This window comes from Alligator mississippiensis, chromosome 10, assembly GCF_030867095.1.
Source record: "Alligator mississippiensis isolate rAllMis1 chromosome 10, rAllMis1, whole genome shotgun sequence".
NCBI lineage: Eukaryota > Metazoa > Chordata > Crocodylia > Alligatoridae > Alligator > Alligator mississippiensis.
Genome location: NC_081833.1, coordinates 27,285,951 through 27,300,769, shown reverse-complemented (window position 1 = coordinate 27,300,769; position 14,819 = coordinate 27,285,951). Strand labels below are relative to the sequence as shown.

Sequence of the window (14,819 nt, the reverse complement as noted above, 5' to 3'; positions counted from 1 at the left end):
TTTTAAAGTTCCATAGTTTTAAGAGGACAGCTATGGAATGTCCAGGAAGGTTTAAGTGTCCTGCCCCAGGCTCTTGTGTGTTTTTGGACTTGATGCAAGATCAGTGTCCACTCATTCTTTAACATTAATATACAAAGGGGCATTGTAAGCTGGTGATGGCATATATGACATCTGTAGAGGCGGAAGTGAACAAAACTTGGATCGGTATTATTTGATCTAGTGGCAACATGGTCTGAACTGATGAGGAGGCACAGCTTGCATCCTGAGTCCATTGCAAAGGCTGCTGCCTCAGTAAGAATAGGATTTAGGCAGCCTGTTGCTTGAGAGATGCTATTTTAGGTTGAGGACCTGTCTGTTAACCAAGACAGGTTTGTTCCCCATGTCTATCAAAGAGTCATTGTTTTCCAGGAGGGGGTGGAGGACAAACCTTTCCATAAAATATAGGGCAGCCACAAAGGTCCTTCAGTTCCTTCATTAAAATAGCATCTAGGTCATATAGAACCCCCAGAAGCAAAGAAGTATAGCAGGCCATGGAATACATGTGGAAAACACAAAGGCACTGTCCCATACTTAATCTTTATTTATCAAGAGATTATCCACGTGTATACTACTCATGACTCACAAACAAAGATCTCATGACCTGCTGGTGGGTGCCGGGAGTCTAGTGAAACAATTATTAAAAAACAGCTCTGCAAAAGCAAGTGCTGGATCTGAAGCAGACTGCCGAAGAATAGTAGTACTTGATGAAGGTGTTAAGTAAACTCAAATAGCTCTTCCATAAATTTTGGAAAATGCAGAGGCTGCTTGAGCTGATAGACTGAGTCCTGATCTATGTAGATGGACACAAATGAACTGTTGTATAGCTAGTTGTAATACAGGTTGAAAACAACTGAGATAGCCTTTATCCATACAAAGTCTGATCTTTCAACTTGTCAGAAAAGGCAGAACACAGGAACATTCCTGCATTATCTCCTTCTGTTTAAAGAAGAACGAGGCTTGGCAAAACCTAATGTATGAAGTGTTACCTTCTTGCCTAATATGAAGGTAGGGAAAGAAAACTGGCAAGTAGTGAATCCTTTTAGATTAATACTTTAGACATTAGGCAAGAACTCTGGGTGAGGTATTAATGTTGTCCTGCCTTTACTGAATATTGTATTTGGTGGTCCTGTGCAGGATTTCCGTCTCCTATTTTTCTAGGTAAAGATATAGCCATAAAGAGGCAGCCTTCAGGCAGATAGTAGAAGGAACAGGCTGCTAAAGGAATGGCTTTAAGCACCCCAGAGAACAGTGCCTCTTGGGTCAGGTGGCTCTCTATTGCCCACATAGCTGTCCCATTTGCTACTCTGGCTGCTTTACTGTCCTATTGCTGGGTGACTAACCCTATGGATTCTCAGCCTTTGGATCTCTGACTGCTCACTCCCCTGTAGCAGAGGTTCCCAACCCCCAGGCCACGGCCCAGTATCGGACTGCTGGTCTGCAGAAGGGCTGGCTGCTGGACAGGAAGTTGGGAAGTGACCGGCGTACTGCGGACCAGCCACCAACCCGCAGCATGCCAATCACTTCTGGTTTGCAGTATGCTGGTCTGCAGTTTGCCAGTCCACAGTCACTTCCATCCACGGTCTAAAAAAGGTTGGGAACCACTGCCTTGGAGCCAGAATATAATGAGCAATTTTCTTCCCTTTCCTGACCTCCCATGTGGATTTCCCTGCTCTGGCTTCCCCCTTAAAGTAATGAGAGCCCTGGCTCCCTATTACAGTGCCAAAAAAGTGTCAGAGCTAGAAGCTACTAGGAGAGTACTACATGCTTAAGGACAAGGTACTTCAGTACTGGGAGACTGGAATCTGATGCATCAGCACCAGTTAGAAGGTAAATAACTTAAGTGGCACCAAAATGGCTCTGTGACCCTTCAGTACCGAGTCATCAAGGGGACCCAATATGGATTTGGAACTGCCTCCTAATTTAAATTTATTTGGTGCTGAGCCAAAGTCTGAATCACCATTCCACTGAGAGAGATGTTTCTTCCTTCCCCTCTTTGAACACTTAAATGGCGTGCACACAGCTGCACAATTTGTGATTCAGCTCTGGTCACCCAAATATGCCAATTGAGCACATAAGGTTGAATCCGCATTTCCTACTTTTTAGCAAAGTGCTGTAACCACCAGGTTGCAAACTAGTGTCACCAATCACTACCGAGGTATGTTCAGTAGGCACATAAGCATCTGTACACCCATAAATGAATCACAAACTGTACCCAAGTGCCAAAAACTGCAATTATCCCACTGCTTCCATGTTATTTAGGTACACAGGGAAGGGCGTCTATACACGAGCAGCGAGTCAGAACAGACTCAGTTAATCAAGTCTGCTGGAGTGTGGTAATTACCACGCTCCAGCAGCCTCCTGAAACTTGTGTATCAGCAACCCCGTGCTTAAAAATGGTGGCAGAAATGCTTTATCTAAAACTCATATGCAGCTTTAGAGCATCCCTGCCACCATTTTTAAGCATGGGGATGCAGATACACGAGACACTCCAGGCGCTTTAATTCAAGCGGCTCTCAGAGCTGCTCGAATTAAAGTGCCCCCTCTCCCCTGCTCATGAAGCATGTGTATAAACAACCAAAAAAGAGAAACAGGATTTAGCCCTAACTGTTCTTGAACCCACAATTATCCTGCAATAAGTGAAAGCTAAAGTGTGGCAGTTTATGCCTGAAAGAAACATAATGAAGTTGCCCCACTTTTGTTTTAATTTACCACAGGGAAATTGCAGGCACATGAACAATTATTACATGTCAGCTCTTCTGTTGTAATCTCCACCTACTGTTAAGCCTTTCAAATTAACCATTTTTCTGTAACCCAAGAGGAAAAATTTGAGGCAAATTCTCACATCTTTTTGTGCCCTTTTGGAAGAGCAACAGTATAAAGAATACTTGAATAGCACATGATCTTCACTACAGCAGAAGAAGTACTTAGACTGTCTGCCACTAAAGGAAAGAACGACCTCACAAAAGGGTCAAAATTTAAATCCAAGACTTCAAACTCACCATGTCCAAGGAGTTCTAGTGCCTTCTGGATTCCAAATGTTTTCCTTTCTACCTTTTTCTCTCCCTTCTTCCCCACCGTTTTCTTTGTTAATGGGCCAATTAGCTATATATATCAAACCACACTAACTAGAATTAGGACTCTAACTCAAGAGAAAACAAATCACATAGTACAAAAAGATGCTGACACTGCTGATGGATGGTAAGAAGGAAATGAAGTGCGTTTGCAACCAGCCTAGCCTTTATATCTTCAGTTCTGGAGATCACACAGGGCACAAGCCCACCCCCAACAGACACTGCTGTCCAAAAAGGTTTGATCATGTGTGTAGGGGGTGCTTGTGCATCCAAAATGAAATGCATGTAAATAGGAACCAATAATTAAAAACAGCTAAACCCAAAATATCAAGATTTGACAGAAGCAGTGAATTATGGGCAGTAAGCATAAGGGAATTTACAAATATCTAACTGCAAGACAGCAAACTCCTCAAAACCACCAAAAAACCGTACTGTATTATTACTAAGAAATGGAAATATCACATGTGTAAAAACATCTACAAATTATGTGAGTTGAGAGCTTCTTTCAGTTCTTCAACTGCTAAATTTTCATTTGCAATGTTGAGTTTCTATGTTTACCTAATCTGGACTTTGAACTGCCTCCTTGTTTATATCAATTTGGTATAAACATGAAAACGTGTGCTGCTCCTCTTTTACCTCGTACTGGGGAAAATTACACCTATGAATTTATCACCAACAAAAAGTTACACTGGTTTAACTAAAGATGTCAAATAAAACTGACTGAGGTTAAATTAGAAAGCCCGGTTTATATGAATTAGAAATAGACCAAGTTAAACTCAAATAAACAACTTTTCAACTGGAGCAGATGTGTCTACTTAAGAGCAGGGGTGGGCAAAATGCAGCCTGGGGGCCAGATGCAGCCCACCAGGCCATTCTATTTGGCCCGCGGGGCCCCTAAAAAACTTAGAAAATTAATATTAATCTGCCCTGGGCTGCCTGTCATGCAGCCCGCAATGGCTTGCCAAAACTCAGTACGCGGCCCTCTACCCAAAATAATTGCCCGCCCCGACCTAGAGTTTGATACCAGTTTAATTGATCACGTTAAAAAGTCAGTTGCAGAAAATCGCGCTGACACTTTGAAATAATTTTGAAACAAAAATAGATAAATTTTATACATTGTAAGACAAGTGCCAAAAAATTATTTTAGATTTTTCACATAGGTACTAATTAAGGAATAAAATATTTGCTACATTTGGGTGGAGGAGGGGAAATAAAAAATATCTACAGGACTGAAAAGTCTCATGAGTGTGCTAAGTGAGTATCCCCTGTGATTTCCAGATAGTCAAAGGTATCCTATATGATTGCTTCAAAAGGAAGTTTTTATTTTCTTAAACCATTATTTCCACTATCAGTACACAGAATTTCCAATTAAACTTCCGTGTCAGAGTTGGAATCATACAACTGATCTACTGTGGGTACATCTACACAAGATGCTTTACTGCATGCCATATTAATCTAATGCACAGTAAAGTGTCACTGTCTACACACGCACAACAATTATTGTGCAGTAGATTAGTCTAATGCACCATATTCTAGTATCTGTAGATACAAGTACTAGAAATCAGCATGTTAAACTAATGACCAAAGTGCACGTGAAGACGCTGACTGTGAGCAAACTAATCTTGGTCAGCCTTGGCAACAGGGGGCAGGGACAGCTATCCTGGCTCTGTGGGACGCCGTCTGCCAGCCATGTGAAAACCAGGACCAGCCCCTATGCCCCTGCAAGCCAGATGTTAACACGCAGGGGAGCCTGGAGCTCCCCCTAGCTGCTGCATGGGGGCAGAGCAGGGCAGGAGCAGCTCTAGACTGAACTGCTCCCATCAGGAGCATATTTGCTCCTAACAGACATGTTCATATGCATGCGGGGGTGCAATTTAATGCGCCTGAATTTTCAGTGCAGAAAATTCAGGTCCATTAACTGCACATTGTAGATGCACCCTCTATGCTGTAACCTTAATCAGGCAAAGAATGGTCCAGTCATTACCTGCAGGTTCTCATCCTCACGGATCAGCTGTTTTCTGGGAAAGATTTGATTAGCCTGGATGCATTCAAGGCTGTGCTGAGTTTCTTCATCCTAAGAAACAAAACCCTACAATTAATTTCAACATTGTTATTCATCCACAGAAGAAATCTTTGTTGACTTCTTGAAGATATGTTTCCAGTGACCAATGAAGGCTCGAGCATGATGAATTATTAGAAGAATGTAGTTACCAATGGATAACTGAAATGATGTAATAACTGCTTTTTTACATACTTAGCAGAACAAAACTCTTAAACAGAGACTGTGGATCTCCTTTTTTGTTAATTGCTAAAAGATGAAGCAAAGTATATCCTTTTAATCTTAAATGAAAACATAGGAATTGAACTCAATCTTGATGCTGGGGGCTGGGGTGGTGCAGGTGCTAAAGCATATAGTTGACAGCCTAGAGCTTGCAAGTTTGAGGCCACAGCAGAAGTGCTCATGGTGGAGCCCGTCAGATTCACTGAATCTGTGAATTCTGCTAAATAACTTGTTACAAGGACACAAAAAAGAAAAATAAGTTTTTGTGCTGAACAAATCTGTATTACTCTTCCATAATCCTGTAGTGTGTTATCAAATAGTATTAAAGATTAACTTCAATTACTTCTGCAATAGATCTCTTATAATTAATCTCAATTTAGATGGAAGAATAATGCCTTAAATTCTATGCCACTCTAATGTCAGAGGACAAGAATGGAATTATGCAGAATATTATCAGAAAATTAAAATACAAATTGGTCAAAGATGCATATAAAGTTAGGTACAACCATCCTTTCAGGTCAGCTGGCAGTCTGAAGAGAGATATCTATCAGGTAATGAGAAGAGAATCTTAATATTACATTCTTTGAACATTTCAGATAATTGTTTCTAGAGGAAAAACACTTGTTTACACAAATAACCTGATTACACTGTGTTTATCGGTTTTATTAGCACTGCTGCCAGTGCCTGAAGCAGACCACCAAGAAGAGGATAGTCAGGCCACCATCCAACAGGGACCTGGAAGGCAAGTTTGGGTGAGACAGTGGGCACTTTGTCTTGCTGTGCAGCCAAGCCTGCAACACCCCATGGTGCCTCCAGAAGAACATCAGCTGCTGCTAGACAGGGGGTCAGCAGGAGCTGGGGACAGGAGGAGCTTTGAGGCGCAGCAGGAGCTGGGGGTCTTGCTGCTCCTAGCCCCAACTGTCAGACAGATCAGTCATCTGTTGCATCACAACCTGCCTGGAAAGGTTCCTGAAGGATGCCATGCAGGCCAAGTACATCAGTAACCTAAAGGTAAAAACTGACCAGGGCCAAGTCTTTGAGGTCACTTTGAAGTGGGACCCCATCAACCACTCCATGCTTCTCAGGAACTTTATGCACTTCACAGACTGGTGTTTTATTCATCAGGCCCAACTCAACTGCCTCCCACTCAAATGGCACCATTCGCTATGGCCACCCAGAGAAGACCTGCCAGAGGCCCAGCTATGAGAGTGAGATCCCTGCCGTATGTCCTATGCGGCTGCAAGCTCTATGCGAGAGTGGCAAATGCATCACAACACCATACAGGACCAATTGGTGAAGGCCATCACAGCATCGATCAGGAGGTTAGCCATGAACCATGCTGTCCCAGGCTAAGACAATTAGCAGTACCCAAACGTTGTTGTAATAGATGAGGACAACAAAAGGATCCTAATAATTGACATGACACAACATGGGCCAGTATGAAGATACCCACCCAGGACCACCCACCAGAAGCAATAGCAAGGGGATGGACTGAACACCCCACATGCCCCATAGACCTACAAAGACCATTAATGCCTTTGAATATTACTGACCCCAACAATTGTACACTGCATGCTAAAACCATTGTCTAAGAATATCTTATCACCCTACAACTTTGTATCAATCTGGTTGCCATGCACAGCATCTTACCTCTCTTCCTATCATAGCATGGCACTGGTGCTACTTAACCCCTTTACCCTGGGGGGAACATAGGCTAACCGCATGTTTTAGATTATGTCAACTATGCTTAGTTGATACACTTCAACTATGTACTCATGTAGGTACCAGAGATGTGGGTTTTCAGGAAAAAATTGAATTGGAAACATTTCCAATGCCCTAAATAGAGCATGATCTGATTTAGCATGTTTATTTGACTTACATTTAGTAAACATAACTAAAAATTTACCCCCATGTTAATTTTATGACCCAAAAGCCACAAGTATTTGAACTGAAATATTTGTTTATGAAAAAAATTAAATACAGCACACTTAATGTGGCTTAAATGTTATATTCAAACAAATTCAAAGCTTTATGTGGAAAGAAATTATTTTTATTGGAATATTTGTAAAAATGTAAAGACAATACACAATAGCACGTACTTCCCTTACGTTGTTTGTTTAAATTTAAGGAAAAAAACTGAAGGCACTGAAAACTGTTGACACACTAGTGTTAACACACCCAAAGAACTGTGCATAATGTGCCGTGGTTGTCTACTCATCATCTTCAACAGAGTTTAACTCTCTTCCACTAAGGTCACTGCGGCACCTCCAGTTTCACTGTCACTATCTGTAGAATCACCTGCACTACTTGTTAGTCCCATTTCAGAATCAGATTGAGGCAAATCTGATTCAGAACTACTTGAACCACATTCTCTTTCGCTAAAGGATGGTTTTACCAATGAGTCTATGGGCAAGGGCAATTTATCATCACACTGCATTTTCTTCACTAATGGTGCTTCTGACTGATCCAGAAGCAAGAGATTTTGAGAAATAGAAACAAGCTTAGCGGTGCGTTCATTTGTTAGTCTATTCCTCTTTTTTGTCTTGATTGGGCTGAAAGCCTTCCAGTTCCATTCACAAGCTGCTGCTCTTGGTGGAATGGTTGGGATCCTTAAAGCAATCCTGGACAACAGTTGGATGTTACAGTATCCCTTCCACCACGTGAGAGGAGACATTCTCTGCTGCACGCCAAATGATGTCTTTGCTCCAAAGTTTTTCTTTTGCGCAGTACTTGGCAATGTCTGTCATCACGGCTATTTCGTCAATGTTGGGGGCACTCTTAACTACTTCCATAATTGTATCGAGAGCAGTAGATAATTCATCTTCTGATAAATGTTGTCCTCTTTGTTGAGAATCCAAACGGTTTGCTGCCAGATGAATTGGATGAGAGCAAAACTCAGATATCTTATTTTACTACTACTACTTTTTTGGATAGAGGTGAAGAAGGCAGAAGCTCAATTAGATTTTCATTCAGTTGTCTGAATATCTCTGGAACATTTGAAAGGCTTGGTGCGTCGCCTTCAAGTTTCTTGATAGCCATTGAAACCAGTAGCAGCAAATTGAACGCTACTTGAACTTGAACCCAGAACACATCATTGTTGAGAATCTGCTTCTGAATGTTCACAGGAATAATCTGGGATACTGTGCCATCTATTGAAGCACACTGCAAAAAGTTTTCTGTGCGCAGCAAACTATGTAAACAGTTTGTAGCTGAGTCCCATCTAGTTTCTCCTGGCAATAAAAGTGCACTTTCCCTCCCTTGCTTCTCTTTCTGTTATTTCTTTAAAGTCTGATTAGCAACATGATGATTGCTGAATACCGTCACAATCGCTTTGCAGTTTGCCAATATCGTCTTCATTGTATTCACACTTACTATGTCCACTGCCAGAAGATTCAACCAATGAGCAAGACAGCCAAATATTACTAAATGAGGACACTTTGCCTTTACTATTTGCCATGCAGGTTTCATGTCACTTGCTTTATTATTACAAGGGCTTGTACCCTGGAGGGACCTGCACTTTCAATCTCTTCATTCAGTAATTTGGCTATGTATTCACCTCTATGATGAGAAGAATTTGGTAGCGATTGCTTTCAGGAATATTGGTTCAGGTGTTGCTTTCCTTGTAAATTAGTCTGTCCATCTGACATCAGAGTCAGTGACTGTGTTTGACCAATCCTTTGAATAACCATTGTCTGAGCTCTGTCATACTGTCTAAGAGAGACTGTGACAGGCGATAACATGAGGCTAACTTACATGATGGGTGAATTAGTTTGTAATGTTCCTTCCAGTACTGATTTTCAGTTATGGAAAGAGGTGTACTACTTGCAAATGTAGCTCAAGCTAATGTCTCATCTACTGCTTCTTGATCTTCTTTTGACATTTTGTCCACAAAGCTTGATAAAATGCTTGACTATCTTGAGCAGTTACTCATGGTGGATTGCATATCTGGTGACAATGATCTTGAAAGCGAGGGTCCTGCTTCTTCTTCCCCCAGACCTGGCAGCTCTACATTTTCATTTTCCATGTTTTGCAAATCTGCTAGTTCATTTGAGCTACCAAGTTCCTGCAACAAAAGGGGGAAAAGATTTTTATTTAGCCTATTCTAGTTGAGCCTTATCCATCGGAAGGATGGATGGAAGGATGCTTCCCCCCATCCCTGCCAGAAAGAACACTGCTGCTCAACTTGCTGCTCAGTTGCCCTGGGACTGTAGAGCCAAAGGGAAGTATAGTTTGGCCTCTCCCATCAACTAGAGGACTAAGCTCACTCTGCTGGGTTGAAATAGTTAGCTATTTACCTATTATGCAATTTAAAAAAAAAAAAAAAAAGATTGTTAAGCCTAAGCCATTTTGGGTGCTTAGTGTAAGCAGAAAAGCAGGATACAAATATTTTAAATAAATAGATAAACCAACAAACAAACAATAGTCCAGTTGCATTTACAGCTTTTAAAATTATAATGTTTTAAAGCAATATAGATGCTAATCCATAATGTGTGTTGTTTAACATATTAATTTGTTTACTTACATAGGATTTCTGAAGTAGGCTTTTCTCAGATGATGTTGTTCCATCACTTGGTTGTATTAGCTTTCTGTATATGGCTTGTGCTCTTTCAGGACACTTTCTACATGTTATTAAATGCTTCTTCATTCTTGTTGCGTTGTTAGCAAACTCCTGCCTGAAATGTTTACATCTACCAACTTTCTTCCTTCCTTCAGTGGCGTGAACTTCACTAGAATGATGCCACACTAGTTTGGGGGGGTTGTTTTTTTTCCAGATTAGGCATTATTATAACTACTTCAAAGCAAAAGCACTAGAACACTAACAGATTGCATGCAAACACTTCCAACTCTGCCAACTCAAGAAAAGAAATGAGACACTGCTCTGTCTGTTTGCTGGACTGAAAGTGAAACAAAAATTAATCATAGTTTTGGTTTTGCTTTCACTTGCAGTCTGACATGAAATAAGAATTTTAGCTTTGGTTTTGATTTAACCTGCACAGCCAATTAGGTGAATTCATAACTTGATTTTTTATTTGGATTATTATTTGAGTGTATTTACCCTCCTGTTTACAAATCAATAAAACATATATGTACTCTCTCTCACACTTCCTAGGGATAATCACCTGAAAAACATTAACTACTACTTCGAAACTGCCAAGATTCCCTAATATTGTATTGGCATCCATTCATTGTTACTAATGAATTTTATGAAACAATGAATTTTTAGAAACGGAAAATTTCCCATGCAAAATAAAGCAATGGAAAATTTTCAGGAAAGTTTTCAGCCCCACATCTTTGGTAGCTAGCATGCATAGGGTCCTGTATTCCCTTGTCACTCTACAAAGCCATGTAAATAGCCACAAATGTTAACATTTTTAACAAAGTTTTAAATTTATTCTTAAAAAAAACAAGTTGAAAGATGTACAAGTTTCCCTCAACTTATTGCAGATTCTGTATATGCGAATTCACTCTTATGCGATGAGCATTTTTAGACCCATAATTCGTTATATGGAAGGTAAATTCACTCCTATGCGATCGGCATAGCTCCGCCCCGTACCCAAACAGGTAAGTCTGTGGAGGGAGGGGAAAGGGCCTTGGGCCCAGGACCCCACTCACCCCAGCCCCTGCTGTAGCAGCCCAGGGTGCCAGCTGTGGAGGGAGCCGTAAGTGGATGCGGTGGAGGGAGGGGGGGCACTTCTTGCTGCTCTGTGCCCCCTGGGAGGGCTGGGGGACTGTGCCGGGCTCTTCCCAGGGGGCACGAATCCTCAGATCTGTGTGGGATGACAGCAGGCTGCTGCTGGAGGCTGGGGCCAGTGGTGGCACCGGACTGTTCCTGGAGCTTGGTGCAACCCGCCCCGCACCCACTGACGGTTCCCTCCACAGCTGGTGCCAGTTTCTCCCAGGGCTGCTATAGGCTAGGGTGACTGCGGACAAGCTGCACCACACCCCGTGCTGCCCAGGGCTCCACTTGTTCCCACTCACCCCAACCCGTGCTGCAGCAACCCCAGGAGCAGCTGACACCAGCCGCCTGCACCAGTGCACAGCGCAGCCTAGAAGCTGGGCTGAGTAGGGACAAGTGGAGCCCAGGCGGAAAACGGTGCAGCCCAATGGCTGGAGGCAGCTGGCACCAGCCACTCCCAGGGCACCACAGCCCCTGCTGCAGCGGCATGCTGCTCTGTTCCCTCTGCTTTGCACCCTTGTGCAGGCCCAGGAGTGGCACCCCCCCCCCTCCACCCCTTCCCTAGTCCCAGCCTCACTCCCTCTCTCACTGCGTGAACCTATCCCTATTTGTTACATTGTAAAGTGGGTTCGCTTTATGTGCCATTCTCCAGAAATGCATTTACTGCACAAATCAAGGGAAACCTGTAGTAGCAAAAGGACTACTGCCAAAAACAGGGCTCAATCTTACGGTGTAGACAAGTCTTGAATCATATTTTAACTAAGTCTTCTGGAGGGACACATTTAAGCCCTGTTTGTTCCTGGTTGCTATTGCTGGCATTCTCAAGGCAATGTTTCTGCAGTGCCCAACCACTCAAAAAATAAGTTACAGTACAATATTAGTAGCCATAGGTATAGCAAGTGGAGGAGAAAGGAGAATTTTCCTGGTTCTTCCCCATGTCACACAATTGATGCAGATAAAATTTATTTAATTTGAATACTGTGCAGAGCTCTAGAAATATTTCCCATCGTCCCCCAAGAAAAATGTGTTGTGGATACCCTAATTACAAACATAAACATCCAACTAAAAGTTTACATATGTGAAGCAGGGAACCTCCCATCTTCTCCTCTCATTTGGGTTGCATCAAAACAATATCAAAGAACATTCAAAGAACATATTTCAGCGAAGTTCATCCCTCTCCACTGTGACCTTGCCAAACAAATGGCACTCTTTTACAACATTCTCATTAGTAAATCCCAAAAGGATCTTGCAAAGGAAAGCAGTTATCACTAACTCCAGGTCCCACCCCCCAAAAAATGCAGGGTGTGTGGCATCTTAGAGACTTAACTGGTTTAGAGAAGCATACGTTTTTTCTGTGCAACAGCCTACTTCGTTGGCTATGAAAGCTTATGCCACTCTCAACAAGTTAGCTTCTAAAATGCCACTCCATTCCATCTTCTGCCTGACTTCAGACTAACAGCTAACCAACTCTGTTAATCCCAAAGATAAATTCTACTATATTTTTATATGTCTAGATTGCACTCATAGCCACAAAACTGTAATGCTGGCCATAGTTTGGATTGTATGTACACCTGCATAACTACATTCACCCTGTGATTGCCTTCTGAACACACACAGAAGGCTGTGCAGTGGCACTGGCTATGTAGGTTTCAGGACACAGCAGAAATGCCCAGACCCATGCATAACAACAGGCAAGTCCTGAAACTTTTGTAATGAACAAAACGCAAGAGAGAAGAGATTTTGCCCACTTTTCAGCCCTAAAAACTTTTAGTTAAAGAACTTGCCCAAGAAGCAAAAATTTCAGGCTCTAGGCCTGCCTTTACCCATAGGAAGATTGAAACTTCATTTGCCACTTCTTGGCAAAGTGTTTGTACTAGAAGGCCATGAGCTAGTCATTGCCTACATCATCCTCTTGCTCTCATCTTGAAAAGGGACAACTAGGCAGCCAGGAGGGGAACATGTATGTCGCCATGAAGGGGACAGCAAGCTGGAGAGAGAGATTTAGTGAGAGGAGACGCTTCCCTGGGGAAAAGGGGTTTCTGGCTCCTGGTCCTAGAGGTTTTCCTGCATCTCATATTTAATATTCATTGGGAGGGAAAAAAGTGTGATAATATCTGCCTACTGGGCAGTACAAGAACACAAGGAAGCCTCACTTCCAGAGCAGTTCCCCACTTACTGAGCCACAAGGGAAAGCTCCCTATAAATTGTTCTACTTGCGGCCCAACATATCTTCCCATCTTGGCTGCCAAGTGAATTAGCTTCAATAGAACGGATGGAGGGTTCTGTTAGTCCAGCTTAGGCTGGTGGTAAGGGCACCCTGCTGGGTAGTAAATGTGGGCTCAAGCCTCCTGTGGCTGAAAGGGGTCTAGAATCTGGGTTCCCAACTCTCTGGACAAGTGCCTATTCAGCTAAAAGGCAGGTGGATGGGTACACTTCCTCAAGTGTCAAACCATCCTCCTCCATGGACCTGTCATGTTCTCAGGTAGAATAAGACTGTATCCAATTTAAGTGGTCACAGCAGATCCCTTCTGAATGAGCTCAGAAGAACAAGTCTAATTGCTCAGGTAGGAGCAAGATCTTAGCTACCAAAAAGTGGAGTTGGATTTGGGCCCATAAGTCTAACTTCAACTGCTTATACTAAAGTTCAGGTAGATGGTACAGCATGGTGACACCTGAGAGACCAACTGGTTTGGACAGGCATCAGCTTTTGGACAACAGCCTACTTCATCAGATGCTATAAATGGATTACAGATTTAAAAGGAGGCTACACTAGCTACAGACTCAGGCACTACATCTGAGACCAGAAGCACTGAAGAACTCAAGCTGCAGTTAGTCCTCTACCACCTAATACATTCTGGGTTTGGTAGAGAAAGTCAGGGAGCATGTGCAAACTGAATGGGTACAGCTGGTAAAACCCACGCTCTTAGAGTACAAAGTGCAGGCACACTCAGACTAGAATGCACATTTATACAAATACTTGAAGAAAAACCAAATATGTTATTAGCAGGTGTCTTCCTACAGAGCTGATTAATAAGGGCATGAAAGAGAAAACAGCTCTGACCTTAGTGCTGAACTTGAACCCTGATATATTACAGCTAAGGATCAACTTTCTCATGCTTTAGCCTGCTTTGACCTGGTCAGTCCTGAAATAAAAGAAACATTTGCTTACCATGACAGGCCCACAGTAGGAGGAGAAATCCTCGCCTGCTCACAACACACCAAGGATCTTCTTTATGTAATATTAAAAGCTTAAAAACAAAATGACAAAGCATATGTAAGACAACTTCATTTTCTTTTCTTTAGGCAAACACATTGTTTTAAATCCATGCTAATTTCCAATGATCAAGGATCTAGGTACAAGAAAACCCCAAGTAAATAGCACAATTGTGAACAGATGAAGTTAGTGCACACTAACTTGCCTCCAGGCACAGAAGCTCCATTATGAAATGTGTCTGGTGCCTGCAATTCATTCTGAATAATCAGGTTGGAGTGGACTGCTGAGAGAGTGCTAGTTTGATTGTAGCAATTAAACCAGTCTGTTTGTATCACTTAAATTAAAACATATCAGCTTTCCAGGCCACCCTGAAAGCTCCCCTGAGTCATCTAAAAGGCAGATTCATAGATTATAATGCCAGAAAAAAAACACTATATTTAGTTTGATTTTGTGTAAAACACAGACCATAAGATTTCCCCTGAAAGAGTTTTTGTTTATACTACAACATACTTTTTAGAAAAACATCTAAATCTTAAT

General features: G+C 42.2%; 1 protein-coding gene across 5 annotated transcripts in view; it reads right to left on the bottom strand.

Annotated features, from left to right (window-relative positions):
• The window catches only part of MTMR3 (myotubularin related protein 3), a 208,261-nt gene that overhangs the window by 104,960 nt on the left and 88,482 nt on the right, over window positions 1–14,819 (bottom strand). For all 5 annotated transcript variants that reach the window (XM_059713592.1, XM_019493674.2, XM_019493673.2 and 2 more), the window contains exons 3-4: window positions 14,238–14,316; window positions 5,095–5,184 (exon numbers count right to left, since the gene is read on the bottom strand). In XM_059713592.1, coding sequence (XP_059569575.1) covers window positions 5,095–5,184; window positions 14,238–14,240 — 93 coding nt within the window. In that variant the 5' untranslated portion in view covers window positions 14,241–14,316. The remainder of the gene's footprint in view (window positions 1–5,094; window positions 5,185–14,237; window positions 14,317–14,819) is intronic.